Source organism: Equus przewalskii, chromosome 12, assembly GCF_037783145.1.
Source record: "Equus przewalskii isolate Varuska chromosome 12, EquPr2, whole genome shotgun sequence".
Lineage (NCBI taxonomy): Eukaryota > Metazoa > Chordata > Mammalia > Perissodactyla > Equidae > Equus > Equus przewalskii.
In genome coordinates, this window is record NC_091842.1 from 42,188,763 (window position 1) to 42,209,703 (window position 20,941).

General features: G+C 63.7%; 2 protein-coding genes across 23 annotated transcripts; both read right to left on the reverse strand.

The window, feature by feature from the left end:
* Nucleotides 1-1,045: 1,045 nt before the first annotated feature.
* PIGQ (phosphatidylinositol glycan anchor biosynthesis class Q) lies at nucleotides 1,046-18,212 on the reverse strand. 22 transcript variants are annotated; one of them, XR_011524639.1, is made up of 13 exons: nucleotides 15,518-16,090; nucleotides 14,264-14,419; nucleotides 11,664-12,362; nucleotides 9,696-9,827; nucleotides 9,427-9,547; nucleotides 7,269-7,395; nucleotides 6,765-6,918; nucleotides 6,526-6,637; nucleotides 5,742-5,822; nucleotides 4,981-5,095; nucleotides 3,375-3,436; nucleotides 1,983-2,523; nucleotides 1,046-1,799 (listed from the first exon to the last, which is right to left on the reverse strand). XR_011524639.1 is itself a non-coding variant. In XM_070567207.1 (12 exons), exons 3-12 carry the CDS (start codon nucleotides 12,350-12,352, stop codon nucleotides 2,371-2,373), a joined length of 1,746 nt encoding a protein of 581 aa, XP_070423308.1. In that variant the 5' UTR covers nucleotides 12,353-12,362; nucleotides 14,264-14,419; nucleotides 18,112-18,212; the 3' UTR covers nucleotides 1,046-2,370. The 22 variants fall into 22 exon arrangements, 13 of the variants coding, with proteins under 13 accessions (XP_070423308.1, XP_070423313.1, XP_070423304.1 ...); XR_011524638.1 differs by having other exon boundaries at nucleotides 4,981-5,119; nucleotides 15,518-15,751; XR_011524644.1 differs by having other exon boundaries at nucleotides 4,981-5,183; nucleotides 15,518-15,751.
* On the reverse strand, nucleotides 18,112-20,359 carry NHLRC4 (NHL repeat containing 4). The gene is made up of 2 exons (XM_070567215.1): nucleotides 20,087-20,359; nucleotides 18,112-19,564 (listed from the first exon to the last, which is right to left on the reverse strand). Exons 1-2 carry the CDS (start codon nucleotides 20,239-20,241, stop codon nucleotides 18,583-18,585), a joined length of 1,137 nt encoding a protein of 378 aa, XP_070423316.1. The 5' UTR covers nucleotides 20,242-20,359; the 3' UTR covers nucleotides 18,112-18,582.
* Between the last annotated feature and the right edge of the window lie 582 nt (nucleotides 20,360-20,941).

Genomic DNA, 20,941 nt, shown 5'->3' on the forward strand with positions numbered 1-20,941 from the left:
GGCTGTGCAGGTCCAGGCACAAGAAAGGACACTGAGGACAGGAGCGGCCTGGGAGGTGCAGGTGGCATCTCTTGGTGGCCCCAAGTGGCTGGAGTGTCCAGTGCTCTCCTGGCTAGCTCTGGTGCCAGGACTGGGCTGGTCCTTGGGAGACAGGCAGGCAGCCCAGCACCCAGCACCGAGAGCGATAGCTGCCGGGCAAGGCCTGTGACAAGGCCACCGCTGTGCCGTGGGCTGGGCCACGCAGCAGGATCCTCACTGGCAGGGGCCCCAAGACAAGGGGTGAGGGGCGACAGCGGGCAGCTGAAGGACAAGCAGGCGCACCAGGCAGAGTGGGGGAGAAGTCAGCAGGAGGCATGGCAGGTCCATGTGCCAGCTCGAGTCCCGGCATCTGGCGGCAGGGGAGGCGGCCCTGGCGACACAGGTGATGGAGGCTCTTCTCAGCAGGCTCTAGGGGCACAGGCCCTGCCTGCCAGCCCCATGCAGGGCCCTCTGGGGCTCCCTAGCCAGCCTCTGCAGACCCTCAGCGGGGTGCAGGCCTGGGAGTTGCTGAAGGAGCTCTCCGGCTTCAGCCCCTCCCGTACGTAGCCAGGACAGCAAACGCGAAGGCAGCCACAGGACGGGCAGTCAGGCAGGGAGCACCCTGCCCTGCATGGAGTCCATGGGTTTCAGGCGATGACACACACATCAGAGCCAGGAGCGGTCCCCAGAGGGGCCTGCACCCCTGCCCTCAGCCTTGCCCTGGGAGCCCGCCATGCCAGGGTAGGGCTGAAACCGGAGAGCAAGTGGCCCTGGGTTCAGCCACCCATGCCAGGGCATCTTCAAGGGGCCAGAGCCTACACACCCACCCACGAGACCTGCAGAGGCCTGCTCCAGGGTACAGGGTGCCCAGTGCCCCGTGGCTTGGTCATCATTTCAGGACAAATGGGGGGCCAGCTGTCCCAGCACCCCTTGGGCCCCGCCCCATCCCCACCTGGGGCAGAAGGTGTGCGGCCACAGTGAGGGCCTTCCCACACTCACGGCCCGTGTGGCTACTGGAAGGCACAGCTCACACTCCAAACACGCGGGAAGCTTTATTGTCACAGCACAAAAAGGCAGAATCGGGACCTGTCCCGCCTGACTCTAGCTGGTGGGGACTTGCTCAGGGCCCCCCACTGTGGCCTGCACCAAGGCTCAGGCAGCAGAGGTGGACAGTCCCAAGTGCCCATGATGGACAGGGAGCACTGGCCCCCTGCCTACGGATGTTTCCAACTCCAAGATGACAAGCCACACGTGACACCCTCTACCTCTCCAGGCCTCCTCCCCCAGGTTCCGGGGCTCACTCACACTTAGATTCTGCTGGCAGCCAGCAGGCAGACGCAGCCACAGTGCTGGACACCCCCGCCCCTGCCCAGGGGGTGCTGCAGAAGCATCTGCCCAGGAGCTGCCTGCTTCCCTGAGGAGCCAGTGAAGGGGAATGAAGATCTGCCCAAGGGGCCTATTCCTGTGGGGCACAGGGCAGGAATGGGGCAGCCAGGTGGGCAGGTGCTTGGCTTCCAACAAGGCAGCTTCAGGCACCCCACATGGCCTGGCTGCACACAGGGCCTCCCAAAGGCCTGCGAGTGGCTCCTCCTGCAAAGAAATCTCTCCGGGGAGCACCAAGAACTCAGGCATGAGGAGCGCTGCCACCCAGCTTCCCGGAGGGCCCTTGCTCACTGGGGCTGCAGGTTTAGGCTGGCGTCAGCAGCTGCCTGGATCCCCAGGTTGACTGGCCGTTGTGCCACTGAGGCAGCTGGAAGATATCAGGGACCCAGGAGTGCACCCTGCAGAAAAACCCCAAAGGGAGGAGATACTTGCAGGTCAGAGTCTCAAGGACCGTTGAGTACATCTGGGAGGGGTTCCTCTGCCCCAGTACAGGGTGTGGCCACTGGGGAGCAACCAGGAAGACCTGCCAGCACACCCCACCAGGAACGGGCATGGTGGGCAGAGGTGGGGGTTCTACAAACCTTGCCAGGGGTCTGGAAGTGAGGTGAGGGGGCAGGGCAGGGCTCCTGGGGGGCTGGTGGGCACTGGGTTAACAGTGCCATCACAATAGATCAGGAAGGGGTCCCAAGGCAAACAGTTCTAGGAATGGAGTACAGGCTGGCTGGCCTGGCTGGCCACCCCTGAATCCTCCTGCTCACCACCCCCACGACCTCGGAGTTGGGAGATGTGACAGGCAGGGCCCCAGCAGGGCCTGTGGAGGCCCCAGACAGCTGGGGGCATGGAAGGCAAAGAGCGGGGCCCAGCCACCATGTGGGACGCAAGCTGCCCGATGGTCAGCAGCACCCTGGCAGTGTGGAGGGCTGACTGTGGTTGGGCGTTGGTGCTAGGTGGGCCAATGGCCAGAGCCCCTCAGTCCTGCTTGTCCCCTCTCTGCCTCCAGGGGTAGATGAGCTCCCCGAAGAACAGCTTGCGGCACAGGGAGCCCCAGGAGTGCTTGGGGTGGCAGCCACAGCTGGGGAGGCGGTAGGTGTGCACCACACGACTGTACGGCAGTGGGTTTATCTGGAGACACAAGGGCAGCGCTTAGCCAGGGCCTGGCCCCCAGCTCCCTGGGGCTTGACTTCTCAGGGCCTGGTGGGCACTCGGGGGGTCCCTAGGCTGGACGAGTGTGGGGCAGGACCAGCCCTGTCCAGACATAGGGGGCAGGGGAGCAACTCAGGAGGGGGCGTAGGGTGCGGCTAGGCGTGCTCTGCTCTGGGCAGGCTGCAGGGAGGGGAGGCAGGCCGGGCTGGTGGGGCGCAGACCCCTCCATCCCAGGACTCACTCAGCTCCCAGGAGCCTCCTTGGGTGGGACTCGGAACACACTGTACCCCGAGAAAACCACACAGGGCCCCGGCTGCCTCAGCATCTGGCTTCTCCCCAAGACATGAGCAGGCTGCTAGGTATTACCCTCAGGCCAACCCTGCCTGCCAGGACCTGACACCTGGCAGCCAGCGAGTCACCTAGTAACCCACCTGCTCCCTCTCGCACCAGGGCCCCCAAAACTGTTTCCGATAAAGGAGCCCAACAGAGAACGCCTATGTGTCCTAAGTACGTGCCATCCTGCCTGGAAAGGGAGCCCGTGGGGCCCAGGACAGGAGACAGGGACACAGGGCCACGCAGGCAGGACCTGGGGTGGCTGCAGGCATCTGACAGCACAGGGGATCAGGCCCTGCTGAGGGAAGTTGCAGGCAGAGCGGGTCACAGTGCCCAGAGACCTAGGGGGTGGGAGAGTCGCCCCACAGCCCCACACAGGCCCCACACCCAGGGCAGCACAGAGGGGCTCTGATCTTAGCTGCCTTGGAACATGGCAGCACCACGGCGGGTGGGGGCCTGCCCACAGGCAGCAGTGTGAGGGGTCCATGGAGCCCTACCTGCATCAGGAGGCGGAGGGGCCTGCCAGCCTCGTGCTCCAGGACTCGGAACTTCACGCCGGCTGCAAGGAGAGCAAGGTGCCCATGAGGGCGAGCAGCAGCCCTCCCAGGGCTCCCAGGGCCCTGAGGCAGCCCCTTCCGTCCTCATGTCTGTAGCTGACAGAGGGGCTCCGACGGCACCGGGCCTTCATCTCAGAGCAGCACTCAGAGGGCTGCAGGCCACCGGGGCCCCTCGTCTCCTTCCGTCTGCCTGTTTGAGCTGGCTGCCTGACCGCTATGAATGCCTGCTGCCAAGCTTCACCTAGACAGCAGCCGAGGGCCTGGCAGGTATGGCAGAGCCGGCCAGGTGGCAGGAGCACAGGCTACGCTGCTTTCCGGACGGGATGTGGGTTTTCCCACAGAGTAGATGGGGCACTTGCTAGGCGGCGGCCACCCTGCTGGCATCTAAACGTCTTCTAACTTCTGCGTACATGGCTCGGGGACCCACCAGGTTCTTGGCCCGCAGTTTGGGCTCTCAAGCCTGGGGATTCCCAAGGCAGAAGGTTCTTGAAAAGAGAAGCTAATTATCAATTGATGAAGAGGCCCCAAGGCAAAGTCAGTGAAGAAAAGAGGCAGCGGCATCTGTGGCCTTTCAAGTGGAGTTAAAACGACTCTGCTCTGGCTGGGAGCCGCGGGCTGGGGAGGAAGGTGCTGGCTCTTGGGTTTTCCACCTGCCTGGACCTGGCATGCTGGGGTGTCAGTGGAGGCTGGGAGCCAAGTGAGGTGGGCAGTGCTGTAGTTGGGTCCCTGGCCTCGGCCACCTGGGGGTCTGCGGGGAAAATGCCTTGGAAAGAGGGTTTGAGTGTATCCAGCAGGCAGCCTTCAGGTCCAAGCCCACGGAACGTACACGTTCATGTCCTCTGGCTCCACACTTGCCAGGAGCAGCTGCCATGAGCTTTGGTGTGTGGCCCGAGCTGCCCAGCTGCAAACGGGGTGCAGGGCCTCCTGGGCATGCTGGTCACCTTGGGGGCCATCTGAACAGCTGCTCGACAGAAGCTGTGCCAGGAACTCCCCAAGTTCCCTGATACATTCAAAGCCCCTGAACCAGATAGGCCAACCCACAACCCTGTGACCAGTGGGGCCAGTCTCCCCTCAGAGGTGTCTGGCCAACCCAGTGGTTGCAAACAGGGCCAGCCACCTGCAGAGGGCACGGCCAGGGCAGCTGGGATGGTGGCTGTTGTCCTGCAGGCAGTGGTGTGCTGGGGGTGGGGCAGGAGGGTGCTCCCATCATATGGAGGTGGCCAGCCCGGCGTCCTCCACCCTGGCCTGTCCCCTCCAAGGTTGAGGGGCACCAGCAGGCACATGGAGCTCCACATGACCACATGGGGCTGCATCCTCTCTGAGCCACATTCAGGCACCACTATGTTCCTGCGGGCAGACCTCAGGGCAAATGTTCACGCTTGTCACAAAAAAGGGTGGCAGAAACGAGAGCTGCCTCTGTGGCCTCTGAACCTGGGTGCCAGGTGGGCCCACTCCCTCCAGCTCACTGCAGGCAGCTGGTCCAGCAGCCACCCCAGAACTGGGGCTCTCTGTCCTCCCTGCCCGCTTGCCCAGCATGCAGACCTACCTGCAAGTCTGTAGGGCCGGCAGAGCCGGAGGCCGAGTGAGTACAGCGGCAGGGAGTTGACAAGGTCCACGAGCAGATGGATCAGACCCTGCACAGTGACCACCAGGAGCCGGAGCTGCACACAGATGGTGTTCAGGGCCTCGGAGCCAGGCCCGTGGCTAGAGCCATGCCGGCACACTCACGAGCAAAGCAGCCGAATCGTGCTGGGCCACAACGAAAGGTGACCAGGTACAAGAGCCTGGGGGAGAGCATGCCCCCCACACACCGAGGGCACAGGCTCCACCCTGAACCTGAGGCCTAAACACGAGGTGGCAGGGAAGCAGTAGGCGGGGAACAGTCGGCTCTCCCACGGGTCAAAGGAGACGGCACTCTGATCCAGGGAACATGCCACTGGCCCTTAGCCTGGGCCACCTGGGTGCCGTGCCCTTCCGTCTGTGCGCCTCGACCCCGCACCAGGCACTAAGAGGAGACCACCACCATGACCCGCCCATCATGGGTCCTGGCCTCCACACACCCAGTTGCATGTCCCAGAGCAGCAGGTGGTGTCCCCCCAGCATAGGACCCCTGCTTGCTCCAGGGCCCAGCACACACTGCCCAGAATCCAGAACGGTCACACCCCACATAGCCTGCAGGGGTAGATGGCCTGCCCACGTATGCCCACTGGCAGCCAGAGCTGGCAGTGACCCCTCCAAACACTGTGGGCAAGGCCCATGGGCCAGATGCCACGCCCCGCACACCCAGGGTGCGTGGTGCTCGCTCACCAGGGTGAACACCAGGTAGTATAGGGCCGTGGTAGGAAGGAGGAAGACCAGGATGGTGAAGAGCAGAGTCCCGATGAACAACTGCCAGGAGAAGGACACCAGATCAGCATGGCCCAGGCCAGGGGACAGCCCCACTAGCACCAGCCACATCCCGCTGCCCATCCCCACCAAGCCCATCCTGTAACTGAGCAAAAACAGGACACCTGCTGGCAGAACACTGGCTTCCTGAGACAACTCAGGAGAGCCCGCTCATAACAGCTTTCTCAGTACTGGGAGGGGTGCGTCTGTGTGCCCTCCAGATTTGGCGACACAAGGGGAGACAGGACCAGCCCCTCAGGTGTGCAGCCATGCACACCAAAGACAGGAGAGTTGTGGAAGTCAGGCAGAAGAAACGTGCCCTGGAGGACGGCGCCCGAGGGCCAAGTGTCAGGTCTGAGCAAGCTAAGGCTCTGTGCCTGGCCACTACTGTCTGGTGGCTCCCTGGGGCCCTGCGGCACCCTGAGAGCAGGGTCTGTCTCCTACCTGGGTCAAGGTTCTGTCTGTCTGAGGGCCCCAGTGCACCCTACCCATCGCAGACTCCCCATGTCCTGCAAGGTCGATGCTGACCCTGTGGCAGGGGAGCTATAGGACAGGAGTGTGGCTGCCCACTCATGGCACCTAAGCAGCTGCACTGGCCAGGCCCACTCAGAGGGGCCAGCCCGACTGGAGCTGGGAGATGATCAGCTGTGGTCACGCTGGCCAGTCAGGGCCGGGGTGCCCCCTCCCCTGCAATCCTGCCCAGTACCTGGTCCAGGTCGTAGGAGCAGGAGTCCACCCGCTGGCGCAGAACGTTCCACTTCTTCCCCCGGAAAAGACGCCAGAGCGAGGACAGGCCACAGATCTTCATGCAGTATAGCCTACAGGGCATGGGAGCTGTCAGGGCGCCACGCCACCCTGCACCCACCCAGCCCCAGAAGCCTGTCCATGGTGCCCCGGGTTGGAGGGCTGCCCGGGCAGCCTGCAGACGAGGGAGCACACACCCACCTTGCACCGTAGACGTAGAAGCAGTAGATGTGGAAGGTGAGGAGGGCGATGATGTCCGACAGGATGGACAGGGCCACCGTCAGGCCCAGGCAGGCTGACAGGCCCAGGTGCCACAGGATGCGCTCGATGAAGGGGGACATGAGGTGGATGTAGCCTGGCGGGATGGGGGTTGGCCCTGAGGGGGGCACCCAGGGACACCCTGGTCCCCCTCAAGTCCTCACTGAGGATGAGAGCCCGAGGCTTCTGGAAACCGAGGGACAGACTATGCTGCAGGCCCGGATGGCCGAGCAGCCAGCCCAGCACAGGAGGGCTCCACACATGCAGGATGCTGGGAGGGGAGGAAGCAGGGACCAAGGGGTGGGGCCTGGCTTGGGCCCCCCTGCCCCACTCAGCTGATGCTTGTGTCCATAGGGGCACAGGCTTCAGGAGCCGAACTGGAAGTCACTGGGGCCAGGCGAAGTCCCGCCCAACCAGCCCAGCCCCCTGCTGGCCGCCAGCACTCACTGATCCACAGGTGGATGTGGTACAGGAAGAAGCGGCCCAGCACCTGGTCCAGCGCCCGGTTCATCTTGAGCCCAGCAGGTGCGCCCATCAACCACTGCAACAGATGCTGCAGCTCTTCGGCCACGTGCTGTGAGGACACAGGAGGGGCGCCTTGTCCACAGACTGGCCCCACGGCTGCCAGTCTGGGCAGCGCCAAGGCAGACCTAGCTCCTTCCTCCAGGTCTCTGGACTGCTGCCTCCTGACATCACAGGCCCAGGGGGTGCCCACACTTGTCCGCCACGGAACCTCTCCACAGATGCTCTGGGATTCGGGGCTCAGAGTCATGACCTACGAGGCCGACAGGCTGCCCTGGCCCACTGGACACATGGCCTCTGATGGACATCAACCTCCACACGAGGCGTCCTTCCCTCCTCTCATCACTCAGGCCCTTGGCCCAGATGCCTGACATAGCACTGACTCCAGCTCACCAGGCAGCTTGTTGGGGGAGCCCGTGGGCCCACTCAGTCCTCCACGACCGAGGTCCCCACTCCACCACCTGCCATCAGAGTCCCGGGCCTTCCCTAGGTGGGTGGCCTCGGGTAGCATGAGAGTGTCCAGCCTGTCAGGGGCTGAAGTAGCAGGTGGGAGGGCTGGAGGGTCCCCTTGAGGGAAGGACAGATGGGAACTGAGAATCAAGGACAATGTTGAGCAAGGGCCAGAGATGGCATGAGGACCCTCACAAATGGGCAGGGAAGCTGACCAGCGTCTGGCCACCCCAAGAGGAAAGTGGATGTCTGGGCACTGTGCTGGCCCCAGTGGGCAGGCCCTGAGGACCCCCAGCCTCGTCACCACTCCTGAGGCCCCATCATCAGAGTCCGCCACCCCCTCCCGCCACCATGCAGGCCTCTCCCAACCCTGTGTGAAGACCTCAGCCATGTCAGGAGCAGTGAGAAGAGGAACAGAACGCTCTTTATAAATAGAGCTTATCTAATATTTAAAGGACAAGAGCTTGGCGGCAGGAAGAGGCTTTCATTTTTAAATTAAATATTTATACTTCTGAGCAATTTTGCAAAAGGGAGGTCTAGGATGAAGCTGGCCAAAAGGCAGAGTGTGCAGGAGCGAAGGTGAGGCAGCCGAGCCCCCTTCCCAGCCACCAGCCTTCTTCCTTCCTTCTTCCTCTGGGCCCAGGCCTCCCCGAGAAGCCATGGGGACTTGGCCTGTGAGGGCTCCTGCCCCACGGGGTCCTGGCCTGGCTACAAGCAGCTCCAGTGCACACCGGTGGCTGGACGCTGATGACAGCAGGCAGAGGCTGAGCCCACAAGGACCATCCAGCCAGGCCTCAGCTGCTCGACCACACCCAGAGCTAGGAGGCCCCCCACAGAGGCCTAGGGATGGCCTGAGGGGCCAGAGGGACTGCCCTAAGCTGGAAGACAAGCTCCCACCAGAGGGCTTTTGGCTTTGAGAAGGGAGACAGAGAAGCTGAAGGCGTGGAGACGATGCAGAAATGCAGCAGGGTGGATACTGCGAGGGTGACCGTGGGGGCAGAGGAGGGGAGGGTGGTACCCAGGCCCTGGAAATGCTGCACAGACTGTGCAGGGGCAGTTGAGGAGCACAGCAAAGGAGGGGACTGCAGAATCAATGCTGGGAGCTGCATGACTGCCTAAGGGTGGGAGGCCCGAACTCGACCGCAGAGACAGCCTGGACATAGGGGAGGTTTCCACGATGCTGACCATGCAGAGGGCCCAAGCTAAAAGCCAGCTGCCCCAAAGAGCCAGGATTGCACAAACGACATGGGGGCAAGAGGGACAGGGATGCGTGACACGGGGCCTGGCAGGGGTGGTGGGCTCCCCCTAAAAGCCTCAACACGACGTGTCCCCCAGACACGACCACCTTCAGGAAGGCAAGGTAGAGGCCAGGGGAGATGTGACCCAGAGTGGGAGGTTGGGAACCTAGCAGGCAGGAGTCTGTGCAGCCCTGGGACCCTGAGAGACACCATGGCTCCTAGGTGACCTGTCTGGGGTCAGGGACGAGGGTTGCTCTACTGGCCCGACCGAGTGGAAGGAAAGAGGGGCTCTGGCCAGCTGAGGGGCCTCTGCTGCTCCCAGGAAGGGCCCCACCCCCCACCCCTGGGAAACAGGTGCTCTGAGTCCAGACCTGGCTCCACCCTAACCAACTTACGTCAGCTACGGGGACAAGGGCATCGGCCAGCTGCCCAATGCGGTCCTTCCCATGAAGCCAGGACAGCAGCGCAAGGCCGAGGGCCACGTCGAGGAACACGGACACAAGCATGTTGGCCTTCCTGGAAGGAGAGGTCCAATGAGAATGGGTGGTGAGGGCTGCCTGGCCGGAAGTGTCAGCATGGTGGGCTTGGTGCAGAGAAGGGGTGGGGAGGGCTGGGGACCGAGGTGCGTCTGGCCGCTGTGGAGGAGACCCAGGGCAGGCCGCACCTCATCAGCTGGGCAGGGTTCTCGGCCTTCTGGGTACTGAAGATGAGCGTGAGCTGCCCCAGCCGGTGCCTGAGCTGCTCACATGTGGAGAGTTTGCTCCAAATGAAGGAGAGTGGCCACAGCTTGAACACCCTGGGAAGGAGCAGAGAAGGCAGGGCCTCAGTTCCTCCTGGGGCTCTGTCCACCAGGGAGCCAGGGCCTCCTCGGCTCTCCCCAGCACACCTCACCATTCAGAGGGGAAGGGTCAGGCCAGGCTTGGCCCAAGGCCCTGGTGGCCCCAGACACCGAAGGTCACACTCCTGAACTCAGCAGGGCAGGGACACAAATGGGAGGGCCTAGGCAGACTGCCTGGCAGGGGTCACAGTGCATGAGTTGGCAACTCAACCTCCTCTGGGTCAGAAAGCGCTGACCCAGAAACACCCAGAGCGAGTGCCAAGACCACGCCCAGGAGTGGATGTTAAGGTGCCTCCTGCCACACACACCCTGTCCTGCCCAATTGGCACCCTCGTCAAGTCTCTGGCTGCCCAAGGAGACTGACTTCTCACAGAGAAAGGAAGCCCCGAGACGCCTCCAGACGATTGGACACCGAGGGGAGGTGTTCATGAGCACAGGTACAGAGAGTGCCGTGCACCTGGTCTCTGTGCAGAGCCCACCGTGGCAGGACGGACCCAAAGGGCTCCTGCAAAGTGCAGGGCCACCACCAGCCAGGCTTGGACCCTCAGGAGGAGGGAGGAGGTCTTGATCTTGGAAGGTTGAAAGCCTGTGTCTTCAACCAAGTGACTCGGAACCAATTCTGAGAAGAAAACGCATCCCGCACCCCCGACTCCAATCAAGCAGAAACCCCCCGCCCGTGCAGAGGTCTCCCCAAGACTCAGACCAGCCCTGGGCAGACTGGGGCCAACAGCATCCCTGTGGCTGCCCTGCGGGGCGGGGGGCTCAGCTCCTGCCGAGCGACTGCTATGCCTGGCGTGAATGTCACCACTGGTCACTGACCAACAGCTGCTGGACAGGCACTGCAGGATGGGGGGCACACAAGCAGTTCTTAGCCTTTCTTGGGCCCTTTGAAAGTCGAGGAAAGTCTAGGACTTTCTCTCCCCAAAACTGCACCTCAGCCCAAACACACCTTCACGTAATTCATTCCAAGGGAGTCCTGAGGCTCCCAAACCCAGCTCTCATGTCAAGGGCCCCGGTGGCTCCCACAACCCCAGGCAGTGTCCACACACAGCTGCCCAGGGCTCTCTGCCAGGACAGGACAGAGGGCTCCCGGAGCCCCCGCTGAGCAGGTGAGGCCAGTCCCTAACCCTGACAGCCTGAACGCCTGGATCTAGGGGAGGGACGCCCAAGGGTGTAGCACAGCTGCTCCCCACTGGGTGGTGCCACCAGGGAGAGAGGGCCCCTGCAGCCCAGCTCCGGCCCTGGGTAACCAGCCAGAATACCCCACCACTCTCCAGGGCCCTCGGGGGCTTTTACAATCCCTCGGCCCACAGCCAGGAGTGCTCCAGGGGATCCTGGAGAGCCGCTGAGGCTGGGGACCACCACCCCACACCCACGGCTGTCAGTGAATGGACACCACTCCACAGCCTCTAGGCCTGCCTCTCCCGCGAGTGCCGGGGCCAGGGAAGCGGGCGGCCTACGTGCCTTCAGAGGGACAAACGACTCCCAGGCAGGACACACGGCAGGCCTTGCGGGGCAACAACTGGGTCTGCTCATCATCTGGTTTCCCTTTCAGGGCCGAGCGCCCTAAGGTTCACCCTGTACCCCTACCTGGTGGGCCCCACATCCCTACTGAGGTTGCCAGGAAGCCTGGCTCTGCCCTGGGAGCAAGGGGCACCAGAATAGCAGCCACTACCAGGTGGTCCTCTGAGATACCAGGGGAGAGAGTATGGGACATGCAGGGGGCAGCTGGGAGCCTCAGAAGGGCCCGTCTGGGCCTCTGTGCTCCCTGCACACCAGGGGGTGGGCACCTACCGGGAGGTGCTGGCAGCTGAGATGAGCGACAGCAGGCAGGCCAGCAGCAGGCAGATGGGCCCCGAAGCCTGCTTGGCCAGCTCCACAAGGATGCTGGCCTCCACGCCCTCTGACTGCCAGTGGCTCAGCCGCACGGGACCCTCGTCGAACTGGTCACTTCGGAAGAGCACCTCACTGCGTGCCACAGTGTCAAAGACAGCAGCCAGGCCCCCAGCACTGGCCGTGGCATCCCCAGCCTGGTGGTCAGGCAGAGCTGCAGGTGGGTGCAGCTGGGACAGCAGCACCTTGCGCTGATCATAGAAGATGAGCATGACCTGGTCCTGGCCAGGGGCACCCAGGGAGGCGGGCACCTGCCGGTGGGTGGCCTTGCAGCTCCAGAACTTGCTGCCCCTCTCCCGGCACAGCTGCAGCCAGGGCTCGTGGGAGAAGATGGCACCCAGGCCCTCTAGGAAGTGGCCTAGGCTCTCCTCGGACTCCTGCCGGCGGTGGCACCAGGTGCCCAGCACGGCCACACCTACCCGGCTGGCCTGCTGCACCTGGGCCAGGAGCTCCTTGACCTGGATCGGGATGAAGGGAAAGTGCACCACAGCCAGGACCACAGCGCTGCTCTGCTCCGGGACCCACCGTCCAACCAGCAGGCCGCTGTCCGCTGAGGCGCAGCATGTGGGGAAGAAGGCCTTGAGCACCATGCTGGGAATGCTGGAAGAGACGGGAGAGGCTCAGCTCAGAACTGATGACCCCTGCGTGGCTGGCAGTGCTGTCGCTGCAGGCCGTGAGCCACGGTGTCACAGACTGCCCTGAAGGACACATCTACGTGGCCACAGGACCCGTGGACCGGGGCGACCCCGCTCTGGGTTTGGTCGCAGAGGCTGGTGGGGGCTCCCTGCTGTCCGTCTCCCTCGGGTACTGCCCCTACCTCCACCCTGGGTTGCTGTGAGTGCAGGCCCAGCCCGGAGTGCCCCTGTCCCCACCCCAAGGCAGGTCAACACACTCCCTCATTTCAGAGACAAGCAGGCTGAAGCAGGGCGAGGTTCTACAACCTGCTCAGGACCACTCACAGGGTGTGCGGGCACACAAAGGTTTTGTTTCTGTTTTTGAGGAACCTGATTAGGGCTTTTTATGCGTTGCACATGGGAAAACGTACAATCTCATTAACAATTAAACTAATACAAACTCAAACTCTAACGAAACTTGATTTACTTACTAAGTGAGCAAGAATAAAATGAAAATTTAAACAAATTGCTGCTGTCCAAGGGAAGCCAGGCGCGTGCACACTGCCAGCGGCCCTGGGAACTGGTGCAGGTGCCCCGAGCCCACCCCTGCCCAGTGAGGCCCCAGAGGAGCCTCGGCGCTCGGGGAGCAGGCTTAGGCTCGGCTCTCGGTGCTCAGGGGGCTTCTTCCTCTCTTGACCCTCCAGGCCTCTGGCCTCTGGCCTGCCCACCCTTCCCAGGAGGAGTCCTTGCACCTGCCACTTCAGGGCAGGGCTCCGAGCAAGGGAGTGTCCTCTTGTCACAGCTGAGCGCCTCCTTCGGGAGCATCCCTCCCACCGGGGAGTCATCTAGAAATGGGGCAGGAAGTCCGCCAGCCCTGGAGAATGGGGAGATCCCGCAGGCTAAGGGGACACCGGCCTTCTGGCCTCTCCCAACCTTCACAAGGCCTCTGAGCAGCAGGCACAGCCCCAAGCGGCCGTGATTCCTGAATTCTGTGGGACCTGAGCCTTGGCTTGTCCAGAAGTAAGCTCACTGGGGATGTGGGGTTCTCAGCTAGCACCTCACTCCTCCCCAAGTCCCCCAAGATGGGGCCTGATGGGCAGCAGGGTGCTGAGGGGATTCGCCTGGGGGCATGCCTTTCTCAGACACTGCCTGCCCCCACCTCGGCACAAAGGGCAGAGTGGCCGCCCTGAGCTAAGACCCCCAAGTGAGAGCCCACACCTGAGGGTGGGATACAGGCCTCAGACTGAGCCTGGGCCTCCAGCGCCCCTTTGCTCCCAGGCCCTCGGCACAGCTGGGACAGGGCGGCGTTGTGAAAGGTGCAGGGACCCCCTTCCTGAGTGTCAGGGGGCTCTGGGAGGGGTTCATAAACACTCACGGCTTAAGAGGCCACTGGGGCAGCTGCCTTCCCCCACTGCAGTAGCCCATCTACAGCAGCCCAGACCCGGCCTAGGGGTCGAGGCCTCTCAGGCCAGCTTGTTAAAGGGACCTCTCACAGCTGTGGATTCCAAGTGAAAAGGATCCCTCTGAGTCGAGCAGCAGTAGGACTCCCAAATGCCCCGCCCCCCCAGTGACCATGGAGGGCAAGCAACAGCGGGCACTGGCAGGGGAAGGCCCAGAGCCCGACGGCAGCACATGCCAAATCCCTGTGGCCACCACCAAGGGCATCAAGGGCCAACTTGTCTTCCTGACCCTCTGCAGGGACTGCCCCCTGGACAGGGCAATTGTGCCTGTGAGGGCCGTGGCATGGCTGGCTTGGTAACCACCATGGGGGACCAGCTGGCACGGTCCAAGCCTCTCAGTCCAGCCTGTCGGGACCAGCACAGCCCACCGACACCATCACACTCTGCCTGGGGCCTCCTTTCACAGGAGCTAAGGAAAATGGCTCACCGCTCCTGTCGGAAAAGAACACGACTGGCTGAGAGTGAACAGACGCCCTCGGGAGCCGCTCACACGGTGCGTTCGCTTTGGGAAAGCTCGTCGAGCTGCACACAGGTGATTTGTGCGCCTTCTCTGTGTGTATTACACTTCTTCTACAAAGTTTACCTAAAAAATTAAAAAGCAGCGGTTCTTCACGTCTAAGGAAGAAGAGCGGAGGGCAGAAGTTGATGTTCTTCTTGTCCGTGGGGTAGTGAGAGAGAACTCAACAAATCACAGGCCAAACCCCCAGCCCCACTCCCACCTCTGCCTCCGGGAGCAACCGACACAAAGAAGGCTGCTCAGATCAGACAGGCAGGGGAAGATGAAAGAGCAGGTGGTCGATAGCAGGGGGCAGGCAGGAAAGCGGGGCAGTGACTTGGACAACATGCGCGTCTTCAAAGGCTGTGATGCCCAACAGGGCATGTGCCTGGACAGCCTCCTCTGTTAAGAACAGCCCCTTTCCAGAAGGGCCAGGCCCTGCCTGGACAGGCGGGATCCTCCCTGGACCAGCCAGGTCCTCCTCAGACGGGTCAGGTACCCGGGTCTCTGGGATGCCCCTCCCCACAGACCCTGAGGTCGAGTGGACCTCAGGAAGTGGAGGCTGTACTCCCCTCCCCTCCCGGCATGGCTGACTCTGAAGTCACAGGGCCGGGGACTTCCCCATTACTGCTCCTCCAGAGCTCAGAGACACCTGTCACTCCATGCCCCTTGTGTTTCAGAGAGGACAGGGACAACTGTCTTGCAGTGGGTGACAGTGCTTGTCCCTCCATTTCAGGAGAACGGAGGTGATCAGGGCTCTGTCTTTCCTCCCCTCTGCAGTCAGGCACAACTGTAAATCGCGGGCTGCAGCTCCATCCCGCTGATGTCCTTTCACAGGCCCTGCCTGGTGGGTGGGTCAGGGGGAGCACATGAGCCCCTTGCACGCCCGGGAGGTGGGGACCGGACCCCTAGGAGCACGGTGCTGCCACGGGTCCTGTGGCCTCCCTGGGCTGGGATGTCCTCCGCGGAGGGACGGCTCCCCGGGAGAGGCGGGGGATGGGCCCGGGGGGACAGGCTGCAGGGAGGAACGGGCCCCAGGGAAGGGGGCATGGGGGCGGACAGGCTCCGCGGGGGAAGGGGACGGAGGACGGCTCCGGGAGGGACTGGCTCTGGGAGGGACGGGCCCCGGGGGCCACCCGCCAGCTCAGCCGCCACCGCAGGGCTCCGCCCTCCGCGAGCGCTCACCGGCTGCCGCCCAGGGCCACGCGCGCCAGCGGGATCGGGACGGGGCTGCGGCCGGCGTCGGGCGGGCGGGGCAGACGGCAGCACTCGCGGCCCCCACCCCGCCGCGGCCGCTCCGCGGGACGCAAGCCCCATTTCCGCCGGCGCCGGCGTTGCCGCGCGACGGTCCAGTCCCAAAGGTCCCCGAGCTGCCGCCGGCCCTGCCCGAACGTTCCGGGTGCGCAACGTTCCCGCTCTGGAGCAGGCGGCCCGGGCGCAGCAGCGTCCTGTCCCCTAGCCTCTTTGTGCCCCCTCAGCATCCTTGTTCCCTCAGCATCCTTGTTCCCCCTCGCTGTCCCTGTCCCTTCAGCATCCTTGTCCCCCTCAGCGTCCTTGTCCCCTCAGCGTCCTTGTCCCTCTCAGCGTCCTTGTCCTCCTCAGCGTCCTTGTCCCCTCAGCATCCTTGTACCCCCCTCAGCACCCTTGTCCCCTCAGTGTCCTTGTCACCCCTCAGCATCCTTGTCCCCTCAGTGTCCTTGTCCCTTCAGCGTCCTTGTCCCCCCTCAGCATCCTTGTCCTCTCAGCATCCTTGTCCCCCCAGCATCCTTGTCCCCTCAGTGTCCTTGTCCCCCCAGCATCCTTGTCCCCTCAGCATCCTTGTCCCCCCTCAGCATCCTTGTCCCCTCAGTGTCCTTGTCCCCCCAGCATCCTTGTCCCCTCAGCATCCTTGTCCCCCCTCAGCATCCTTGTCCCCTCAGTGTCCTTGTCCCCCCAGCGTCCTTGTCCCCTCAGCGTCCTTGTCCCCTCAGCATCCTTGTCCCCCCTCAGCATCCTTGTCCCCCCAGCGTCCTTGTCCCCTCAGCGTCCTTGTCCCCTCAGTGTCCTTGTCCCCCCTCAGCATCCTTGTCCCCTCAGCGTCCTTGTCCCCTCAGTGTCCTTGTCCCCCCAGCATCCTTGTCCCCTCAGTGTCCTTGTCCCCCCAGCATCCTTGTCCCCTCAGCGTCCTTGTCCCCTCAGCGTCCTTGTCCCCTCAGTGTCCTTGTCCCCCCTCAGCATCCTTGTCCCCCCAGCATCCTTGTCCCCTCAGCGTCCTTGTCCCCCCTCAGCATCCTTGTCCCCTCAGTGTCCTTGTCCCCTCAGCGTCCTTGTCCCCTCAGCGTCCTTGTCCCCTCAGCATCCTTGTCCCCCCTCAGCGTCCTTGTCCCCTCAGCATCCTTGTCCCCCCTCAGCGTCCTTGTCCCCTCAGCATCCTTGTCCCCCCTCAGCATCCTTGTCCCCTCAGCATCCTTGTCCCCTCAGCGTCCTTGTCCCCTCAGCGTCCTTGTCCCCTCAGTGTCCTTGTCCCCCCTCAGCATCCTTGTCCCCCCAGCATCCTTGTCCCCTCAGCGTCCTTGTCCCCCCTCAGCATCCTTGTCCCCTCAGTGTCCTTGTCCCCTCAGCGTCCTTGTCCCCTCAGCGTCCTTGTCCCCTCAGCGTCCTTGTCCCCTCAGCATCCTTGTCCCCCCTCAGCGTCCTTGTCCCCTCAGCATCCTTGTCCCCCCTCAGCGTCCTTGTCCCCTCAGCATCCTTGTCCCCCCTCAGCATCCTTGTCCCCTCAGCATCCTTGTCCCCTCAGCGTCCTTGTCCCCTCAGCGTCCTTGTCCCCTCAGCATCCTTGTCCCCCCTCAGCGTCCTTGTCCCCTCAGCATCCTTGTCCCCCCTCAGCATCCTTGTCCCCTCAGCATCCTTGTCCCCTCAGCGTCCTTGTCCCCTCAGCGTCCTTGTCCCCTCAGCATCCTTGTCCCCCCTCAGCATCCTTGTCCCCTCAGCGTCCTTGTCCCCCCTCAGCATCTTTGTCCCCTCAGCGTCCTTGTCCCCTCCAGCTTCCTTATCTCCCCTCCAGTCCACTCACAGCGTCCCCCACACCCTTGCCCCATAGTCCCCCCTCCCTGCTTTCATCCTCTGAGGGGCAGTGACTGGGCTCTTGAGGGTCCCGTCCCCAGGCTGCCTCCATGCTCTCAGAGTGATGGCCCCCAGGTCCTGCGTGGGACTCCGAGGTGCCAGCCCCCAGCTCCAGGCCGGCCCCCTCGCACGCCAGCCTCTGCAGAGCGGCACCCCCAGGGTCCCAGGGCCAGATGGGCTGGGCTGGGCTGGGAGGGCAGCCCGAAGGTGCGGCCGTCTGATCTGACCGTCAGGAGGTGTCAGGAACGACGCCTTGATGCCAGCAGTAACGGCTAGCCTTTATTGAGTGCCTACTGCACACACTTCCTTACACCGACCCATTTCACACCACCCGCAGGGCCAGGACACATGGCAGGGATGTGTGAGAGGCGGTGGCCTGGACACAGGCCCCCATGTCCTGCTGATGGTCAGAGCATCCCCTCCCCCAGGACCTCTCCTGGGACTCAGCGTGGCCGCGCTCCCCACCTGTCCCGCTCCTCCAGCAGGGGCTCCATCCTCGTAGGAGCCTCTCCTGGACCCACCGGAGCCCTCGGCCCCCCGGGAGCACCAAGCCGCTGCATCCTGGGTGGCAGAGGAGGAAACGAAGGCCCAGCCGCGAGATACCCACTCAGGAGGAGCAGACACGGAGGCCCCAATTTGGCCATGAGCCCCCAGCGCCCTTCTCTGCCTCCCCTTACCTCGCTGGGCCCAGGGACGCTGCAGGAGGCCGGGCACTGGGGGTGCCTGCGTGAATGAGGACAGTGAGGGCCACGCCCCGCCGCACCCTCCGCCTGTGTCTGTCTGATTAGGGGCCTCGCTGGGCGGGAGATGCTCCTGGGCAAGTGCTGGCGGCCAGCCCACCACGCCCAAGATCCCCGGGCTCCAGCTGGCCAGACCCTGGGCCTCCTGGGCCCGGAGCCAGCAGGGCCGGGCCTGAGTGGACACGGGGTAGTGAGCAACGGACCACTGAACTGGTCACAGGGGAGTCGGGGGCAGTGGGTTCGTGGCTGCTGATGACGTCAGGAACGCTGCACGTAGGAGACAAGAGGCCAGCCTGGCCGGACCCAGCAGGTGTCACAAATGAGCAGGGTCAGGAAGGCACGGCCAGCAGCCCTGCCAGACCCCACCAGCCCTGACTGTTCCTCCATGGTGGCCCAGGACCCACCGGGTCAGGCTGGCTCCAAGTGGTACTGGTACACCTTGATGTAGCCGTCCCCTGCGTCTGCCACTACGAGCTGGCCCTGGGGTGCACAGGCCACACCCAGGGGCCTTCTCAGCCCCTCGGACACCAGGCAGATGGGCGCCCCGGCTCGGGGGAACAGGGTCACCTGGCGCCGCTGCTCATCCACCACAATGACGCCGCCCTCAGCGTCGGTGCACACGCCCGCTGGGCTGCCAAAGGTGTGCCCCGTCAGACCCCCCAGGGTACCCAGGGGCTGGTGGGCACTGCCAAACAGCCGCACGTCCCCAAACTCCTCGCTCACGGCGAGGCCCCCGTCAGGCCCCGGGCCCACCCAGCAGGGGCCCTGCAGACCCAGCACGGAGGCTGGGGCCAGCGGCTGCAAAGCAGGGCCCAACGTGAAGCTGTGCACGGCCCCAGGCACATAGTCCGTCACCAGGAGGCGGCCAAGGGCGTCCACGGCCAGCCCCCGGGGGGCCAGGAAGGTGCCCACTGTCACCCAGCGGCCTTGTGGGGCTCGAGCAGTGTGCTGGAGCACGTGGACAGCTCCGTGGACAAGGTCGCTGACTGCTACGAGCCCAGCAGCCGTCACAGCCACGTCCTCGGGCACAAAGGTCCCAGCCCCTGGCACGTGGCAGGGCAGGTGGCAGATGGACCGTCCCTCAAGGTCCAGCACATGGACGCAGGGCGCAGCCCCAGCTGTCAGGAAGAGCAGGCCATCCAGGGAGCAGTGCAGGCCCCGGGGCCCGCCTGCAGCCCCTGCGGGCACCGGGATCCGCCCCAGCAGCCGGGGCTGCCAGGAGCGAATGGGCTCTGCAGGCGGGTCCAGCATGAGGTGCAGGCCCCGGGGGGGCAGCTGGCCTGGGGGAGGCCCAGGAGGTGGAGCAGGAGGCCGGAGGGCAGGCAGGTGGGCCAAGATCGCAGACTCAGCCTCTCTGAGCAGAGTTCCTGCTGCTGGGCCAAGTTTGGGGCTGGAAGAGAAATAACACCCCCTCTGCACCAAGGAGCAGCCATGTGGATCCCCCTGTGCCCTTCCAGGCAGCGCTGGCATCCTCCTGTTTTACAGACGAGGAAACTGAGGCACAGGGAAGTGGGAAGCTGATCTGAACTCAGTTCCACCAGGTCCTGAGCTTGGCCTGGTCTGCAAGCCGAGCAGCTAGCCATGTCTCCAGGCCCCCAGGAGATAATTCTGGGAGACACACAACCCACGAATGTCACCGTGGGTTCTGCCCTGGGGCCCGAATGAGCTCAAGGGCACTGGGATGTCCTGAGGTCGGGTGGAGTGGGGGGTGACAGATGAGGAGTGCTTCTCAAATTCATCTGTCCATGGAACCCCTTCTTCCTTCAGGCAGGAAAGTAGCCCTTCTTGGGAGCCCCTGCAGGTTGCCCCCACAAAGTCTGGGACACTTCCGCCCTGCATGTGAGGCAGGGGTCCTTTCATAGGACTCTCCACCTCCCCTGTCCCCAAAGAGGCCGGTGGGAGCATCTCCTACCTGGGGGCAGGCTCCTGGCCCTGTTGTGCCTGCAGTCTCTGTTGTTGGAAACCAGAGCCTGAGAGAGTGGGAGGAGCTGCTGGGGGGAGGGGGCGGGCAGGACGCCGGCTGTGGCCACATTTGAGCAGCGGCCCAAGGGAGCTCTCCGGAGTCATGTCACTCAGCTAGCTGCTAACCCCCCAGGGACTCCACAGTGCTGCTACATTCCTGCCTTGGGGCCTTTGCACTGGCCTCTGGACATTCTTCCTGCTGCCCCTGCATGGCTGGATGCCGCTCATGGTCCACCCAGCCATCCGCTCCCAGGGACCCCCCAGAGCCCGCCACAACCCCCTGTAATGCAATTTGTGGGCTTGTTTCTCAGGTGGTGCCAGCAAATGTCTGTGTGTGCGGCAGCCCTGCCCGACGTCCTCCAGGACTGCAGGGTCGGGACCTCGGGGAAGGTGCTGCACCCCTTCCTGTTGGCTGGGTCACCCACCAGGGTCCAGGTGAGGGGACCATCTTGCCGCCCCCGACTGGGTAGTTTGGGTCCTGTCTCTCTGATCCCATTTCTGCACCTGTGAAGCTGGAGTGATGTCCCCCAGCAGGGCCAGGCTCATGTCTGCCCAGTGGGTGATAAGAAATTGGGGTGCGGTGACACATCAGGGTGCTGACACAAGGCCAAGGAGGTGTGCGTCTCCCTCAGACTCAGGACCTGGGGATTCTCCAGACACTCTTAACTCAGCCCATAGCCCCCTGCAGCCCCTCTAAGAGGTCCCTGGAAGGTGGGGGGGTCAGCCGCCGTCTGCAACCACACTGCTCCCCACCTGGCCGGCCTGCACCCCAGCTCTGGACGCTGCCTCGGAATGCCCCAGGGTG